Raw genomic sequence first — 18,953 nt, 5'->3', positions numbered from 1 at the left:
TAGGGAAGTTTTATGCAGTTGACCTTTGACTTTCGCGTCTCCGTATTTATGTCTGAGAAAATAGTGAAATTATGACACTTAACACTGTCGCCTGCATGTGTCTGGAGCTGCTCTGTGAAGACTGGGGGCCATTGAGACCACAGGTCAATTCATGACACCCTTCTCTCTTGTTTAATAGTGACGCACATTCACATTGACATGCCATGAAAACCTAACACCAAATTCAAATAGATTGTAAAGCCTGTTATTAAAGTAGTTTCAGACTGCACTGAAATTCTGCTCTTATTTCTTTTATGAGCATTTAATTATAGTAATATAATTAAAGATGGTACAGTGTAATTTTACATGCAGTTTACACTAATTACAAGATTTTTTATAAATAATTGTGAGGTCATACAGTTAATGCTAGACATTATCTTAACAAAGACTCTGTGAGATGTCAGTCAAAACACAGTGAATAGATGAGAACTGAACTGCCGAAGCACTGATAATTGCTTGAAACATTCAGGACTAGGACGGGTCTATGAACAGGTCTAGTGGGCCCCCCAGAGGACAAGTACTAATAATCAGTGCTGTCTGTCAATAATGGCACAGAAACATCCAACTTTAAATGTAATCTATGCCATAGCTTCTGGTGGTAAACCACCGGTGTGTTTGATTTTGTTTTTGTTTATTTTTGTATAGGTCTTTTGTATAGAATAGGTCTTGCAGATAGAAAATAATCTCTTTGCAATTATCAAAATACATTCCAGATGTCATGCTGTAAAAACAGATGGTCTCACAGTACAATCAGTCAGTTCTTAAATGAGAAAATAAAAAGGTTTAAACTTAATGAAATAAACACAAACAAAATCAAGAGCAGGGGGAAAATCTTGCTACCTTTACAGTCCGATTACACAGTGGTTCTTTATATGGAATGAAGCATTTACATCAACCTCAGCTAATTCAGGTGTCACCTCTACAGCCCATATCAGTGCACTTTGACATGTGTTAGCACTGAGCCATCTGTGAGTAACAACTTAGCACAATCATCTGTTGGGGTTAGTCTTGTACACATGGAGCCAGAAGCCAGCAGTAGCCTCTTTGATCATCTTTCTGATGTGTGGTCACAGTGGTTTCACTCTGCTCTTTTTGGCTCAATCAAGGGCCCTTGAACGTAGCGAGGTCCAACTTTAGAAAACAAGAACCTGCCCACTGCAGAGGCATCACCGAGATCCAATCAATGAGCAATCAGATTCCCTCTTATCTATTGGCTTGGCTGGATGTGGATGTTAATCAGTCCCATATCTGGGTAATGGTGTTCCTGTTTAATTGCCTCCCTTAGTTCGGGCTGTATCGCTTATGATCTCTATCTGCAAATGAGGTCAGAAAGGCATATGGATCTTGTTTCCAGCCTGGCTCTACTGAATCCTAACAGGGGACGGTTGGAAACAGAGCTGGCCGTGTGGCCTGGCGTTTAAAGCAGTCCTAAGATCAAGGCACTTGTCGTCGCTCCCATGTGTTGATGTCACTGCTCTGTCAGGCCTTGAAGTTGTTCGTTATGATTCTTGTTTAAGCTTAGCTTCAGTTCTCCAACAGTTTGGACAGAGCACAGTATATGGCTGCATTTCAGAACAATGTCCAGAGTATGTTTCCCACAATGGGGAGGATTTAGTCCCTGTGCTTTTCACAGTCAGTTCCCCATGAGAATGGTGTGATTTGCATATTCATTGAGCTTTTGCATCTGATGCCCAACTCGTTAGACCTGGTAACGGTGTGATATCTGGACAGCTCCAGGGCAAGTCTGAGTGACATGCAAATACACAAAATAATGCAGATTGTGATTTGGTTAATCATATTCTATACCATGACTGGCTTGGACTGACCTGGTCTGGAAAGAGGGTTCTAGTCTAAACCGAGTTAAGAGTTCAAACCTGCTGCCGACACAGCATGACAAAAAATTAAAAATGAATTTGACAAATGAACTATGATGCAAATATCTGCCTCTGGAGATGGAGATCCATGTAGAGCAAAGGTAAGCTGGGTCATACTGAAACGTCTTTTGTCGCCTTCTCACGAACCGCCAACCCTTAAAACCTTCTTTCACTGTGAGAGGGTTAACTGTCGTTTCTTTCAAGCTTCTCCTCATGCATAAATAAACCTGCACCCTTCTCTCCCCAGCCAACCCTTGGGCCTGCTCAAAGGAGCAGAAGGTCTATGAGCATTCCTCCATGAAGACTTTCCCTTTTCTAACTTTGATTTTACGCTCATTATCCCCCCTGCAGCTCTGCCGGTCCTGGACAAGAGACTCCATACCTGATGAAACAATGGGGGAGCTGTGCTGCATGATGAAGCTAAGCTGAGCTTGGGGTGGCAGGAGGGGATTGCATTGTCTCCCTACGTCACACTGCCACAGGAGAAAAAAGGGGGAGACACCATTATCCCCAGTTTTCTGCAGATCAAATTAATTAGCAGCAGTGCGCTCCTGAAAGAAGAGATTCTCCAAAGTGGGACGTCTTACCCAGTCAGTTCTCCTCATAACCCTTTGTTATTCACGGGTGCCCAGCTGTTGTGCTGCTGCTGTCAAAGCAGAGGACCTTCTTCCTGATCTTCAACCTCCTCGTCCCTAATGATGCCCTCGAGGCACCAGGGCTAGAGGGCATGTGGCAGGGTGAAAGGTCTCTCTGGATGGGACAAACTCCTCTCATTCTGATGACTTCACTCATCTTGTTTGAAGTAAAGCAGAAGCTAAAAATCCACAGAGATTTGTTGTTGCTTGATTGATGAAGGAGACTGAGTGTTTTTCAGGATGATTCATTAACTTAAGGAAAATGAGTAGATGAGAATATTCTCCTTATGAAAAAATGTAAACACTCTGGTAGAACCAGCAGGTATTAAGTGGGAGGCACTGATTATTATAACTGCTGGAATCTGAGAATACATGCTTGAAAAGGCATTTTTGTAAAAATATGAAAATACGACTTTTTATTTCACAAGTTTTAATGCAATCAAACTATAAAAGTAAGCTATGTGAAATGAAAAGAAATCCTAAAGTATACTGCACAACTACTGTTTAATAACCCTGGGGCATCATCCAGCCTCAATCGGATGATACAATACTGCCCCCTAGTGGAGATTTACTGAAACATATTTAAAAATGTGGTGCCTTGGACAAACAAATATGTTCAGAACACTAATTGTGCAGTGGTAATAGAGTTCTGCTAACACATTATATCATATAAAAAAAATACCATCTATTATTGCACATGTGACTTTCTTCGCAGTGTTTTCTCCTGCTTCTTATCCCTCTTGGATAGTTTTTGCTCACAGCTCTGCATGAGTTCCCTCTTGGTCCGGACACAGTCTTCCGGCCTGAATCCTCCCTGTTCTCTGAATGGACCCACAGGGCTGATCCTGGGCAAGCTGGTACTAGTTTTCATGGAGCATTCTGGATTAGGTAGCGATCTCATGAGCATGCACGCAGGAGCCCGTGGCCCCTCTGTGGCCCATGTAGTTAATCCACTCACTCTCTTGATTGCCCTGTGTGTGTCAGCACTGCGAGGCTGTGCTTTTTTAGAAAATAAACAGGGATGGTGTCTCGTCGTAGTGTCAGGGACATTAGGAACATCTCTTTCTTGGATTGTGTTTGTCATATTTTGACTGACGGCTCTCTTTAAAATTGGCACACAGGTCTTGGCCCTCCTGGGATGAACATCATGTGTGTGCCACAGAGGACATATCTGAGTCTGCTGGCTCTGTTTCAGGGCCTGAAGGTCGGAGTGCAGAGGATCCTGAGACGTGTGAGGACCCCAGGAATCTCGCAGCTTAGCGTTGCGCTCCATGTTGATGCTGACTTCATCCGTGCACTGCGCCTTCTGGATGGCATTGACCCTGAGGAGGATGGAGTCACGTGTCAGAGGATGATGAAGACCCCTCCTCTTCATCCGTTCATTTGTTGCCTTCTCACTCAGAATCACCGACTGTTTAGCAGCGTCACAGCGCTCTCTGGCTATGAAGGAAAAGTTTAATTTACAACAAGGACCAACTGATCTTAACACATCTTTCAACCATTTTTATATACTAGAGCATGCTTACCTTGTGCTCGACATTTAGTGGGGGTAGACAGGAAGCAGGTGTGGTAAAGCAGCTCAGCTCTCTCTGGTTTCTTGTCGTTACAGTCCTGCATCTTTTGGCTGGGTGAAGCCACCTGTGCCGTGTGCTCGGCCCCGACAGAGATGAAGGGAAGCTTTCTGAGCGAAGTGGAAAGTTTCTCAGAAACCAAACCATCCTGAGCCACCACATCACGCTGGCCTCCCTCTGTTGACTCTGTGTAATCCCAGAACACTTTGGCAAACTGGTAACGCTTTACACTGGATGTCGTGTTCACTAAAATACTAAAGGAGGGTGTAGAAACAAAACATGAGAGACAATGCATACTTGCATTGATACAACAACGCCATAAAAATAAAAATAATTCAATAATAAAAAATAAAGATGCTTTCATGCATCTGACTCACCTGTTGTCATGGAAGTGCAGGGACAGTATTCGGCCTGTTTCAGACCCTGCCATGATGTCTCTCAGACAATCTCCAGTGAGGAAATTAAATACGCGAATCTTTCCATCCACACAGCCGGTAACGACACGGAGGTAGATGAGAGTCAGAGATTTTACCTCCCTGCAGAAAAGTCAGCACTCAATTCAATATATAGGGTTATTAGAATATAACTGTGTTTGAGAATACTGAAATTAAAAAGATAATTCACATTGTTTGTTCAGGTGGTGATACCGTAAGGATATTTCTATTAATTACAAATGGCTAACACTGTCTGGAAGAGGCAGCAAGCTAAGAAAAGGTGACAAAAACATGTTTAAAAATATACTGAAGACACTGTAGTCCTACACAACTGAAATAAAAATGTTGAAGTAACTTTAGGGGCATATCAGCTCCAAATGTTTCTTGCTTACTTTGGGTGGTTGAAGGTCATAAGACACTGGTTAGCGTCACAGTTGATGCTCCAGGCCATGACCTGGCCGTTAGAGTCCCCGGATAAAAAGTGCCATTCGTCGAAGAACAGGCACTTCACTGAGCTCCTGTGGGCATCAATCACCTTCAGGAAAGTAGCACATTATACAAAAAACATAGGTATGAACAAACGCAAAGATATTATCAATTGTAGGTGACATACAGTTTGGAATACTATATTAAAAAACAGTTTATTAAAAGAGAATATATATATATTGTTCTCCACAAATGACTAATATTCTCACCCTGAGCAGTGATGCATTCTCCATATCCCAGATTTTGACAAGGCCCCGATCACAGCTGCTATATACTGTTCTTGTGTTGATCCTCACACATTGGACAGAACTGGGGTGCTTGAAATTAAAATCCTCAAAATGCTTCCCTGTGTGTAGACTCCACACTGGCAGTGTGGTAGTTAAGTTTAGCACATATTAGTAAAAAAAAAAACACAAAACAACATAAAGGTTGAAAACATTAAAACATACAGATTATTGTCGTAATTATAAAAATGTGCCAGCAGGAGCAAAGAAAGGGTTATCACGTGACACTTCTTGATTAGTATGCAAACAAATCTTGGATAGAAAGCAAATACAAGCAACAACAATGCATTCATAGGTGGAAATCCAAAGCTACAGTACTGTTGTATGACCAGAATATTTTTGTTTCTGCATGAGTATGTACAATAAAAGATGAGAAAATACTGTAAATGCACCATAAAATGATACCATCAGTTGGTATTTAGATATTTTGGGACATATTTTGAAAAAGCTCTCATTGACCTCAATTGTTTTCATACAAACAAAGTAGACACTGAAGATTCTAGGACCTACGTAGCAGGTTTACTGGATAACGTTGCTGAACAAAACTCAGAAAGGTCAGTTCACCTTTCAGATTTGCGGAGGCCCCAGGTTTTAAAAAACATAATCCAGATAACTCAGTAAACCTGCTTCTTTGAACAGGCCCCTGGTGACTATTGCTTATTAGAAAAATGTGACTGGTAGTAGATGTGTTGGAATAACCAGAAGGCAACGTTAAGCTGTCATTTGTGAAGATGAAATCCTATGATTGAGCAATTATATACAACCTTCAAAGGCTGCTTACCTTTTACTAGACAGTCTTTAGCTCCTGAGACGAGTCTATCAGCATGGACATCCAGGCAGTTGACAGTGCCAGTGTGACCATACAGCACCATCACACACCTGTCTGTCTTCAAATTCCAACACCTATAGGTGGGATGAAAAACAGCAAATAAACACCGACCCTATTAAATCTGATTAAGTCACAAGGAGGAATGTATCATTATCTGCATCCTCAGTCTAATCAGTTATCATACATTGACAAAATGATAACCATAAATGTGAGTTATGATGACATGCACCAGCTTCCATCTCCTCCTCACCTGATACTTGAGTCGCAGCTCGCAGTTATCACCACGTCTCTGTCCTCACAGAGCAGCACTGCCCGGATGCTGCCAACATGGCCCTTCATCACGGACACAACTTTGGTTTCTGACGCCACATAAAGCAGATGCACCACACGGTCCTTGGAGCCCGTGGCCATTAACGATCCACCTCTGTAGTCCACCACCCGATGAGGATCTTCTCTGTCAAACCCAAACACAATATTAACATAACAATTACATCAGTTGTACGAGGTAATGCATGAGATAATGCATGTTTTTATTCCAACGTGCAGGGTTTAGTTAGGCAAAATATGTATCTAGCTACATCCAAAAAGGAAATTGAACATACTAACTTGTTCAGCAGCACCTTGGTGAAATATGCACCACAATAAACATTTCGCTCTTCCATTTGCACTGTCTGAGTTTTGATTTTGGCATAAGCAGCTTCAAATGGCTTTACCTGTTAAAGCAATCAAAGAAAAGATAATTCACGTATTGACAATCACTGAAAAAAAAAACTGAAGTTTATAGAGCTATGGTATTGATTTGTTGACCTTTTGGACACTAGGATGAATATCCACTTTCTCATCATCCTTGACAGGTACAGGGACTTCGACTATGTTGGCGTAGGTAGGACTTACTATATTAATACCTTTGCACCTCTAGAACAGAAAAAAAAATTACTGATTATGTAATTTTATAGAAAAAAAATGTATTGTTAAACTTCACCACATATTCATCTAAAAAAGTTTTGTATCCCCCTCATCGCCAAAAACAACAACTTTGAACACTTTTAAATATTCAAATCCTTTATGCATGATTAACTAGTCATATTACTAAATCATGTAAACATACAAATGCTCCACCTTCATCATTGTATTAATTTGATCCTGAAAAATTCTTCTGAACTTGATTTCCTCCACGGTTTCCTGTGCAAGGTGCTGCCAGTATCGACAGACCTTCTGGCAGCGTCTCAAAGTGTGCTCATCTAACAGACCTGGTAGAAGACACACATGCACAGTGTAATGTTTGCATGTGTGTACAATGTTACAGTAAGAGTTTACAGACAAACAAAACGTTGAAAATATGTTAACCACTTTACTCAATTCAAGGATGAAAGTGTTTGATTTTTGTTATTTATTAAAAAATACCAAATGTAAATTTAATTGTCATCACTTTGTCACAATGTATTACATTGCCTGGACGCCTTTTGTATGTCATATTTTTCCTTTCAGTAATACATCTTTTTAAGAAAGAGGTCAATGGGAGCAGACAGCCAATTGGTTGCTTAGCAGGGCTTTATGGTTCTTATATCCAAGGGCTACCCACTTGAATGGGATGGATTTAACAAGAGCATTCTTGAGTAATTAAGTTGCATCCCCATAGTAACATTAGACTGGCTTAGTTTCTTTATACTATCAGTTTAAGGACATGTCAATGCACACTTCAGGTTGAACATAGAGACAGTGAAAAGTTGACTCCATTACTGTTTGACTGTGTGTGTCTGGATACAGTATCTTAAAGCGCTAAAGAAGTGCACATTATCAAATGAATTTGCAACATGTATAATGTATATGTATAATGTTGCATAAAAATAACATAACAGAAAACAGAAAAACTAATTGAAATATATCAATAATACAAATGGCTGTCAATCTGGCAGCTTGCAAACACTGCATGTGTTTCTGTTGCAGCTAACAAGAGTACTGCAAATTATCAGAGAACTTAGACATTTCATTAGCGTTACTTATATGCTGACTTACCTAATATCCTCTTTGACAGATCAACAGGTAGGCAGCCTATGAAGTCTCGGTATCGGCTGACTCCAGACACAGACTTTGAGGATCCAGGCACTACCATAAGAGCAGGGTCATCTGAGTCTTCATCATTGTCTTGATCATGTTGATTGGTATTGCGACTACTCACTGAAAAGGGCATACGATTTTCATATGATACGAATGATTAAGAATCAAAATAAACAATGCAAAGCTCGTGTGTCACTGAGCAAAGATCTTGGTTCATTAAATCACTTCATAAATGTAAAGCCAACTCTAGAGCAGCGTCCTTTACCGACCTCTGGCGGTACCCAGCAGAAATTGCACTGCAAGCCAAACAGTTCTGAGGTGAGCTTGCACAATTTAAAATTCAAAGGACTCTGTAAAGATTAAGTAAAGGGTCTGTTGCAGTAAATAAAGTAAATAAAAACGACCAAAATATTATCTTAGTGTTGTCTTTTTTTCCCTTTGTGGTCTTACCATTAAATTGCAGAAACCCTCGCTTTTGTCTGACCAGAAGCACGCTGGTTAAATTAGCGACAATGCGTAATAGCTCCGAGTCACAGAGTGAAAAAAGACGGCAAAGATAGCGTGCTTTTATACAGTCAGGGCTGCTACTGAACCAGTTCCAGATCCCATTCATGTCCATGCCAAGTGGTTTCCCATACAGCGCTCGGTCCGTAACGTTACTGCGGGAGGGGTAATCTTGAGGTGAGGTTGGGCTCCTTGACCTGGCGTAAGTGAATAAAGTCCATGATGTTACACCCAGCACACTCTGGATTCTTTGGAGCACTTGGATGTTTCTACACCGTAAAAGCAGCTCCACCACGAATCTCCTCTTGAATTCATCCGACACCTTCCACAAACAGTGAATGGAGCCCGGTGGATTGGGGGCAAAAACGCAAGATGGACACATCCCGCACATGCTGAGACATCCCTCCGCCGTTTTATAGTTCAGCTCGCACGCCGACACACTTCTACCAAACTTAACAGACTTCATTTCGATGCTTTAAGCTAGTTTAAGTAGTTTGTGGTGCTCTCGTTGCCAGGCAACGGTTGTTTTTCTTTGAACAATATCGACAAACATACAGACAATATTCAGCAGGTTGCCAGGCAACAGGTTCCACGCGCCAGCTAGCTTAGCTTCAGTCTCCACGCAGTCTCGTTTGTCCATTGTTCGTTTTCTAACATGTTTCATCACGAAACAACCAACGGTGCACAGAAGTAAATTTTAAATTATATATTTTATAGTTTAAATACACAGTTTTTTTTACATGTACATATCATCATCATCATTGTTAAGTATAAAGCCAAGGACGCTGTATATACTGTATATAGACATGTACACATGGTATGCATATCCACCTACATCATGTATATAAAGTAACCTATTACATAATCATTATTTATTATATTTTTGTTCCAGCACTTGTTTACAATTTACAGAACAGCTCGACTTGTATATAGACATTATGTTGTTGTTCATTGTTGCTTTATTTATATATACGCGTCTGTTATTTTCACCTACTTGGATGTAGCCTATGTTATTAAATCTTAATGTTTTAGTTGGTGTGTATTTCAATCTATCTTCCTGAAAATTGTTCTTGGAACTGAGTATCATTTTGTGAATTTATTGAACAATATGCTGTAGATAGATAAGGCGTTGTAGGTAACCCTGCTTTTATCAATTTAATTGAATCATGTTAATCACGTTGAATATTGTTGTCAGCCTGAAACAAAACATGTGCGCCGCCCGGGAATCGAACCCGGGTCGCAAGAATGGGAATCTTGCATGATACCACTACACCAGCGGCGCCGTTGTAAGACGGAGCGATGAAGGAAATCTTTACATGAAATATGAGTCAGTGATTTAAGCAAAGTAGTTAGGTATTGTGTCATATGTTTCGCTTCAATGTTGCTAGTTGGTCTCAATGGGAAAATACTGTGAACGATTGCGATAGTGGATAAACCGCAAATAACTAACTACTAACTAATAACTAATTATTAACTTACCACTTTTATTTTGAAAAGACATAAATGTGGAACATTATGCTGAAAGTCAAAGTGGGATTTATGTACTTCCGGGGAAGCGTCTTACAGCCATCTTTCGGTCTTGGATAGTTTTGGAAGACCATATGGCAACAGCTAAAACCACTTTGGTACTGTAGTTAGCAAAACAGTCCGAGGAATATAGCCGCTGTGATTCGAGTAGGTGCAAAGGTTAATATGCATTAATGTAGAAAGTATTAACTGGAAATTGTTATGCTAGTCTTCATCTTGCGGATGCATCTGTGTTAGCCACATAGCAGTTAACGTTGTTAACTCTCGGATATCTGTGATAATGCTGTCTTATTAGCCATAACAGACTAACCTGACAGCACTCTTTCCACTTAATCTTATCAACGGTTCTTCCCCATGTGTATGAAATATAATGTTAGCCAGTTAAATGGTTGCTGGCGAGCTAGGGTAACGTGCTAGCGTTAGCTGCCTAGCTGTTGTTTTAGCGTTTTGTGTGTATCTGTGTGAGCAGCTGTCATAAAGACTGCTAGTTAATAGTTTCCATCAAATCTCCACAGAGTCTGCACTCATGTCGGGCAGGGGCAACGGTGTGGAGTGGGTTGAGACAACCGAGGAGGTTGTTGTAACAGAGGAGTGTCTACCCCCTGAACACAACACTCCTGCAGGTATGATACGTTTCCGTATTTCATTGCGTTTGACATTTAAACTGGTGATGTGACGTTTTCATATATAAGTTTCTAAAGTAGTGTCTTTGTTCTTCTAGTGATACCGGTTTTGGAGCCAGCAGAAACGCCAATCCAGAGGTTACTGGACACTGTGGGGCATGGAGATAACCCAGAGGGTGATGGTGGCTTCTGTAAGCAAGAGACATTCTAGTTATATTCACAGCAAACTTGGACTTAATGCAAAGTTCCCACATTATCTTGGAAAACTTGGAGAACCACAAACCAAAGACAGAAAATGAACGAAATGTCATGTATGGCATTAACATTGTTGTTAAATTCCTCTTATGACTGAAATTGCCTTTCCATTAATGAAAATACATTGAACCAGCCGGGTTCCACACAGTGCATACTAAAATACTAAAATAAGGAAGAATGTGATCTAAATATGGCACAGTAACAATAGATCAAATGTTTAAACTTACTATCATCCACTTGAGCTACACATCTGAAACTTACAGAAGCCTTGGGTGTACTTTATTTCCCAACAAGGTGCCATAGTTAAAGTTTTTATTTTAGATGGAATGACATTTAAATGTGCCATGTAATAATAATAATTCAACTTTATTTATACAGCACTTGTCAAAACAAAGTTACAAAGTGCTTTATGTGGTTGGACCAGGATTTAAACATTTCAGGACTGCAATGAGCTAAATAAAATCACAGTTAAAATATTAACAAAAATAAAATGGAAAAAAAAACCCAACAATAATGTAAGATAAAAACAATGATAATAAAGTGATGAGACATGTTGTAAATAAAACAGTGTGCTAGCATTAATAAAAAGCTTTTGATGCGTTTTGAGAAGTGATTTTGAGATGTCATTGATTCTGATATTAATGTGCATGCTAGTAATATCTACATGTGTTAAATAATAAGTGGTTTTATACTGATAAGTATGAAGTTCAATTGCTATATTCTTGTTTTCTGCCTTTTTTTTACATTTTCTAGATTGTGAGGAGTGTCTGACTCTCTTCCAGGACCAGAGTGATCCCGCTAACATTAATGGCCCATCTTTTGTTCTTGACTTTCCAACGAGCATGGGCGTCCCCCAGAGGGCCCTCCTCACTCTTCCCTATGGCCTGATGATTGGCAGATCTAGCATTCCCAATGCAGGCGTTGGAGTCATAAATCACGGACCAATCGTGTCTCCAGGAATGCATTTTGGACCATATGAGGGGGAAGTGACAACAAGAGAAAATGCCATGGCAAGTGACTTCTCCTGGGAGGTGAGCTTGGATATGTTTAACTGAAAAATGATAAAAGTGACATTGAGTCTTGACTTGTAGTTGAGATTTCTCCTTTCTAAATACTTCTTCTTGTTGTTATTGTTATACGTGCGTATTTTGTCTTGAAAATATTCTCATTTGCTGCAGATTTACAAAGGAAAAGAGGAGTATGAGTATATTGATGCTGCCAGAGAATCACACTCAAACTGGATGAGGTAATGTATTGAATTCTACTATTGTGGCTGTGTTTGTCTGTGTCTCTTTTGGTCTCAGAATTCATTTAAAGGAGTACTCTATAACATGCACTTCTATAACATTCAGACTCACAATGGACTGCTTAAAAAAATAATCAAACTCGAAGCAGCAGAATCAGAGATATCGTCCCTTTTATTCCACACGTTCTTCTTCCTCGTCAAAACCTGGCGCCTACAGTCACCCACAATGCAACTCGACCGCCAACAGTTCAGTCAGAGATTCGGGTGTGTTATGCTAGTAGCAGCTAATGTAGCCTCAAGCTGCTAGCCTCAAGCAGAGATGAGGAGCAGGTCTTTAGCCCCTACTGACTCAAATTATGTCACTTGAGGCAATTTATCGGCTCCCTCTGGAGCCACACAAAGCTTCATACAACTTTTTTTCACATATTCATTGGTATCCTCAACACCTATAAACAGGCTTTGACGATCAGAAAGAAAAAATAAAAACGCAGGCAAGACTGTTAATTGAGAAACCCCCATTAGGACGCCAGGCTGTGCATTAGGCTGTGCCAGAAAACAGCATTAACATAGAGAATTAAAATGAGCTAACAATGCAGCTGAATTTGGCAGCTACAGAAATTGACCAAATGAATAAATCACTTGCTCAATTTCCTGGAAGACTGGACTTCAGTTTTCCAGGCAGAATTGCTGTTACCGCTGTCGTGTAAAATGACTGAATCCAGGTGCCTGAAAGTGATGAAGGTAAACAATCACACACACATCCAGGTTGAGCAGTCATACACACAAGAGACCGAGTCAGTAACTAGAGTAGCCAGGTGGTAAGCTTTTACTCACAACCACACCAAGACCCAGTCTTGTGCCTCGTGTCTAGTGCTTTCAGTAGGTAAGATTTGAATTTGTAGTCTGAAAGTATAACCCATTTCCATTGTCAGAACGTCAGTGTTTTAGACATGCTTTTTGTGTTTCATAGTTAACCTTATGGTATCTCACTTCATATTGCAAATGATGTTGTATCTAAAAATCTGTCCATGTTTATATTCACTGTCTGTTGTTCCACTTAATATTTTTTACTGTCTCACTTCTTACAGGTACGTCAATTGTGCTCGTAATAAAGACGAGACGAATTTGCTGGCAGTCCAGTACAAAGGTAGCATCCTTTTTCATTGCTGCCGCACCATACACCCTGGAGATGAGCTCATGGTGTGGCCCAGCAGCAAACTTCTCACCCATTTTAGTGAAGCTTGGACCCAGGTGTGGTTGATGAAGTTGAATGCAACAGGTACGTTTACTACCTAAGTTTCACTAGTCATGAAAAATGTGATATTTGTAGTTGTTTTTTTATTGACTTTTGTCAATAAAAATGTCACTGGAAACCGGAAAATTCTTACAATGCAATATTATTTTCTGGTCCAATCTGGTCAGTTTATGTTGACATAATTTTTCCCCTTCTCCTCTAAATTGTAGAGACTAATACAACTGCGACATCTCAGATCTTCCTGTGTTCCCACTGTCCGCTGTCCTTCACTACAGAGGCCTTCCTCCAGCGACATACAGAATACTTCCACATACAGCCTAAAGGGGACTGTTCAACACCAGCCGCTGAGGCAGTTGAACCTGAAAATCCCACTTCCAGTGCTGACTCAGGTCACTCTGCAGCATCTCTGGTGGTATTATCTGTTGATCCTGTCACATCCAATACATGTGGTGATTGCGGGAAGATTTTCAAGCAAATACCTCACCTCAGGAGGCACAAGCTTTGCGTCCACTCAAACAAACGTCCCTACTGCTGCCCACAGTGCAGGCGGAGTTTTAGCCAGGCATCTGGCTTAATCAGACACCAGCTAGTTCACAGAAAGCCGGCTGTGATAAAAGAGGCATACATTGTTCCTAATCAGAACAAAATTCTTAGTGAGAAGAACGAGAGCTTGACACAGAGGTCTGAACTTTTTAACACTGCGGATCCAGCTGTAGCACAGGAAACAAAGGAAATGAATGAAAGTGAGAATCTACAAGGAGCTATGGATGTAATGGAAACGGAGAATACTTCTGCAGGAGAGGCAGAAACATCCCAATCCAATTGTTCAGACTGTGGTAAGAACTTCACAAATGATGCATCCCTCAAAAAACACAAGGTGACTGTCCATGAAAGGTTACGTCCATACGTCTGCACTGTGTGTCAGAAGTGCTTTGGCCAGTACAACGACCTGACCAGGCACCTTCTGCGTCACCAAAAGCAAAGCAAAAGTGGAGAAAATCTTAATCAGGCTCCAGAGGAATGCACCACCATGCCCTTTAGCTGTGCTGAGTGTTTAGTGGCTTTTTCTTCAGTAGACACCCTTCAGCAGCACATAAGTGAGCATCACTCAGAGGAGACCACAGTGGAAAATCAAGAGGATGATCCAGTGCCAGCTGGTGATGATCAGAGCCATGATCCAGACTTCATTCCACAATCCTCAGTGGCTGAAACAGTTGAATCTATCCAAAAACGTCCCTCTCAGAGGCCTCAGCGACTTGGAGCTAGATCTAAAATTTCTGCCATAACCAAGCTCATAGCTCCAAAACGAAGGGTGGCCATCTGCAAGAAACCATTAGCCATCCCTGCTCAGACTGAGAGGAGCTCCACTGAACCACCTGCTGCCAGAAATGGAAAGTTAACAAAATACAAATGGTTTAGCTGTAATCGTTGCAAACGAACATACGGAAACCCAGATGATCTCAAAGCACATAAGTGCACTTTAAGACAGCACAAGTGCGGTCAGTGTGGGGCGACCTTTAATAAGTTTGGCTTCCTGAAAAGACACGAGCAGATGGTACATGTGAAGGCAAAATCTTACAGCTGTGAACGCTGTGGTAAAGTCTTAACTACATCTGGTAACCTTAAACAGCATCAGAAGAGCAAGACTTGTATGAAGTATCACTGCACGTCTGAGCTTTTCCCATGTTCATTTTGTCAGTTCTCCTTCACTATGAAGAGCTACCTTATTAAACACATCAAGAGGCACCACCCTGTGGAGTTTCTGTCCCACTGCGATTCGGACAGCCTCATGGATCAGCTGGAGGAAGAGGAGGGGGAAAAAGAATGTATATGCCCTCATTGCGGGAAGAGGTGTGCAAGCGCCAAAGCTTTCAAATCTCACACGTGCTTCCAGCAGGTGAAGGTACTGTACTTGTGCACTGACTGTGGAAAGGGCTTCTCAAACCACTACGGTCTCAAGCAACATCAGCGCATTCACACAGGCGAGAAGCCTTACAACTGCCCTCACTGCAGCAAAAGCTTCTCTTACACCGGCCAACTCAACGTGCATCTCAGGACTCACACCGGGGAGAAGCCGTACCTGTGCACCCACTGTGGGGAGAGCTTTCGGCAGTCGGGAGACCTGAAACGACATGAGAGGAAGCACACGGGAGTGAGGCCCTACAGCTGCCCCGAATGTTGCAAAAGCTTCAGCCGCCCGCAGAGTCTCAAAGCTCACCAAATGCTTCACCTGGGACAGAGGATGTTCAAATGCACCCAGTGCGGGAAGAGCTTTTCCCGAAACTATCACCTCAGGAGACACCATCAGAAGATGCATTTGTAGTCACATTTAGAAAAAGACTTAAATGCTGCCAGTGTAAACTGATTTGCACTTAATGGTCAAGTACTTCACGATTGTACTCTTCAAGAGTTGCAGAGAGTTTTTGAATGACCTGTAAATAACATTATTTTAAGTTAAACTTAAGTTTGTTTAAAGCTAAAGCATTTCATAGCCAAAAATTTGATTGTGATGTTTAGAATTTTCAATTTTTGTTAATTATTTCAAAGAGGTAAAACATTTATATAAACACGTCATTCATCAATAAATTAACAAAAAAAATGTAAAGGAACTCGCCACAGTCACACAGACAAATGCTTATTGTCCCTCAATGTCAACTTGCTTTGAAATAAAAACCAACTGGACCATCACTGTTGACCATTTATTCCACAAAACATACAATGCAAAGCATGTGCACTGTACAAGCCTTAATATTATGAAAATACTCGTAACCATGCCTGTTTTTTTTCAATTCATTAATCTTAATTTTGTTTTTGTAGTCATCAAGATCTACTTCTTTTACATGACACAGTATAACTGTCTATTGAACACTGCTTTTTGCATTGATTTTGTCAGTTTTTGTCCTTGTTAGCTCATATTTCCACCTTGACTATATTATAAATATTAAGTAAAATTAAAATTTTCAGTCTTACCTGAACTATACAAACATACTGGGTATGACAGTTGACACAAGTAGACTCAGATTTCATTTTAAACTGTGCGTAAATTGAAACAGGTATTAACCTGGCAGTGTTTTCCATGTGCTACACACAGCGGTGTCAAGTGCAGCTGCTGGTTAAAGACACAAGCTTTTTAAATCTATAAGTTTGCTGCTGGTAACGGCTTCTTTAACATCCCAGTCCAGTAATGTTTCTTATTTCAGTAGTCCTAACTAATACCAGTTACACAAGTCCTTGACAACATCCATTTTGAGGGGAAAAAAGAGATCCATTTTCATTTGTGGCACAGCAGTTGTGGAGGCTTTTTTCTGTGGTCCTTTTTTGAAAGAAGCGAGGGGTTGAAACCGGAGGATTGGACGCTCATTAATGAGTCTTAATGTGTAAAAAACACACAAACACTTCTGAAAGGTAGGCAGCAGGTGGTTCTCAAGGTTAAGTGACAAGACCCCTACGAAGGTTGGTTTACTGTTTGTACAATTTCGAAGACACCTCAAACACTGTTCCAGTTTATTCCTCCAATCCAGTGAAGCACCTTGTTGACGTCTTCTTCAGTGCAATCTCCGTCCAATGTACACATCTTCATCACATAAAATATACAACAACCCTCAATCTCATTAGTTTATATTATGTTAAATGTTATATTAAAATTTTTACAAACCAAACTGATTGTTAAACCACACAGTATCACATCTGTACAAACTCAGAAAAAAGGTCACAAAACTAGGCAAAAGAAAGAAAGGAAATTGTTTTTTGGCAATTAAAAGCAACGGCCTGGTCTGTCACAAAACCACAAATTAAGGGATTAAATACTGAACTCTGGAAATTAAAAAGGAACAGTACACATCTAGAGCTCAACAGAGTCTGTATTTGTGATGATAAAACTGTTCTTCACGTTCCCATAAATGTTAACAAAAAAACATGGTTAAAAGGGTTAAGTGGCTGAAATACAAAGCCTGAGGACACATATACAGTATGCAACCAGAAACCAAGCTCAAGTTGGAGACAAGAAATACCCTGCAGGTCATTGCAAGTACAATAACACTATCTTCTGCCTTCTGAGATACGTAACGGACAAAGGCTTTTATAAAGGTTCAGATTTCAGCTCTTCCACCCTGCACTCCAGGTCAGCCACCTAGAGAAGGGAGAGGAAAGGCAGTTATGACAAAGTGTAATTATGCTGCCTTTGTGTGTTACAGCATGTGAACAATATATACAGTAGGGTCCAAAAGTCTGAATCCATTACCACTCAGAACTTACTGAAAAACATATTATTTATATTTATTATTTAAATATGGTCCTCTGAGGTTTTTTTGTTATTGCTAGAGCTTACACTTCATTGAAAAACTATTTTACGGTTTGTATAAAAGGCCACAAGACTTACTGAAGCAGTTTTGGGCCAAATTGTTCTCATGGGTGCTGAAAAAAAACTACCACAGCCTTAAACTGCAACTAAATTCTAAAAAACCAATTAAAAGTTTCTTTGCAACTAAAATTGGAGAGATTTTCATCCAAAGCAAGACCAGGTGGACCTAAAGTGAGCGAGAAAAAAAGTACAGTAAAAAAAAGTACAGTAAAAAACACTGCTGCCTTATAATGGGAGAAAAACTGTCTCGAAGCTACATGCATGGGCCAAACAATACCAATATGTCATTATTGAAAATTGGAAAAAGTCTTGCTTGCAGATAAATCTACTCTAAGTTTTTATTTATTGCTGCAGGCAGAGAGCTTAGACAAGGAGACTGCTGTACGAGGTGCTGACTTACACAGATCGACTACACCAAAAAGACATTCTCCTCTGGCTTAGAGGAAGATGATTATTTTCCAGCAGAACACTGTCCTATAAACATGCATCAAAGTTATCCCAGGCCTGTTAGTCCTGACTTTAACGGCTTGCCCTTCATACTCAACAAACCCTGACCCTACTGAAAGTCTTGGGAACATTTGAAAAAGGAAAAGCAGGAAACAGAGAGTAACATTACATGATGCTCAATGCTCTAAAAGAGAAATGGAACATTGTGGAAAAATTAATATCAATGCTGTCAAGTATACTGTGATAAATTGGGACCTTCAGTACCTTAGCAGGAAGTGAACAATTATGTAACAATGTTACAAAGAAATATTCTGAATATATTATTGAAATATTATTTGGGGTTCCCTGGTGGCCTCGGGGTTAAGGTGCAGACCATGAACCGTAATGTCCCCAGTTTGCATCCTGCCTGGGACCTTTGTTACATATCATTCCCAAACTAAAACTAACTCATAAAGGCATAAAATTCCCAACAAGTATTATAAAAAAAGAAAATATTATTTGATTTAAAAAGGTTTATTAGCTGTTA

The 18,953-nt window shown here is 40.4% G+C and overlaps 3 protein-coding genes and 1 non-coding gene across 6 annotated transcripts in view; 1 reads left to right on the top strand and 3 right to left on the bottom strand.

The window, feature by feature from the left end:
* Nucleotides 1-269: 269 nt before the first annotated feature.
* On the bottom strand, nt 270-9,331 carry fbxw10 (F-box and WD repeat domain containing 10). The gene is made up of 12 exons (XM_044179393.1): nt 8,661-9,331; nt 8,169-8,330; nt 7,272-7,402; nt 6,960-7,067; nt 6,759-6,865; nt 6,403-6,606; nt 6,105-6,226; nt 5,249-5,403; nt 4,946-5,088; nt 4,497-4,655; nt 4,075-4,373; nt 270-3,988 (listed from the first exon to the last, which is right to left on the bottom strand). Exons 1-12 carry the CDS (start codon nt 9,178-9,180, stop codon nt 3,237-3,239), a joined length of 2,862 nt encoding a protein of 953 aa, XP_044035328.1. The 5' UTR covers nt 9,181-9,331; the 3' UTR covers nt 270-3,236.
* A 594-nt stretch (nt 9,332-9,925) lies between these two features.
* trnag-ccc lies at nt 9,926-9,996 on the bottom strand. Its single transcript has one exon. It is a non-coding gene; the product is annotated as a tRNA-Gly (tRNA).
* A 252-nt stretch (nt 9,997-10,248) lies between these two features.
* Nucleotides 10,249-16,308, top strand: prdm9 (PR domain containing 9). Of its 2 annotated transcripts, none has more exons than XM_044177547.1 (7): nt 10,249-10,388; nt 10,757-10,864; nt 10,963-11,055; nt 11,873-12,150; nt 12,298-12,365; nt 13,454-13,644; nt 13,830-16,308. In XM_044177547.1, the coding sequence occupies exons 2-7, from the start codon at nt 10,768-10,770 to the stop codon at nt 15,941-15,943; spliced, it is 2,841 nt and encodes a 946-aa protein (XP_044033482.1). In that variant the 5' UTR covers nt 10,249-10,388; nt 10,757-10,767; the 3' UTR covers nt 15,944-16,308. The 2 variants fall into 2 exon arrangements, with proteins under 2 accessions (XP_044033482.1, XP_044033483.1); XM_044177548.1 differs by having other exon boundaries at nt 10,260-10,400.
* LOC122867156 (neurabin-2-like) overlaps nt 16,306-18,953 on the bottom strand; it is a 24,048-nt gene continuing 21,400 nt past the window's right edge. For both annotated transcript variants that reach the window (XM_044177551.1, XM_044177550.1), the window contains exon 11: nt 16,306-17,749. In XM_044177551.1, coding sequence (XP_044033486.1) covers nt 17,699-17,749 — 51 coding nt within the window. In that variant the 3' untranslated portion in view covers nt 16,306-17,698. The remainder of the gene's footprint in view (nt 17,750-18,953) is intronic.

The sequence above is a fragment of the Siniperca chuatsi genome, linkage group LG20 (genome assembly GCF_020085105.1).
Source record: "Siniperca chuatsi isolate FFG_IHB_CAS linkage group LG20, ASM2008510v1, whole genome shotgun sequence".
Classification (NCBI taxonomy): Eukaryota; Metazoa; Chordata; class Actinopteri; order Centrarchiformes; family Sinipercidae; genus Siniperca; species Siniperca chuatsi.
Note: the sequence above shows the minus strand (reverse complement) of the source record. Positions and strands in the feature narration are given on the sequence as shown.

Excerpts from the sequence above, each read along its gene's own strand:
- prdm9 (XM_044177547.1), top strand. The coding sequence starts at position 10,768 with ATGTCGGGCAGGGGCAACGGTGTGGAGTGGGTTGAGACAACCGAGGAG. Across the intron at positions 12,151-12,297 it reads CAAGTGACTTCTCCTGGGAG|ATTTACAAAGGAAAAGAGGA; the intron begins GTGAGCTTGGAT and ends CATTTGCTGCAG. Across the intron at positions 12,366-13,453 it reads TCACACTCAAACTGGATGAG|GTACGTCAATTGTGCTCGTA; the intron begins GTAATGTATTGA and ends CACTTCTTACAG.
- fbxw10 (XM_044179393.1), bottom strand. The coding sequence starts at position 9,180 with ATGAAGTCTGTTAAGTTTGGTAGAAGTGTGTCGGCGTGCGAGCTGAAC. Across the intron at positions 7,068-7,271 it reads AAATTAATACAATGATGAAG|AGGTGCAAAGGTATTAATAT; the intron begins GTGGAGCATTTG and ends TTTCTGTTCTAG. Across the intron at positions 4,656-4,945 it reads ATGACCTTCAACCACCCAAA|GGAGGTAAAATCTCTGACTC; the intron begins GTAAGCAAGAAA and ends ACTTTTCTGCAG.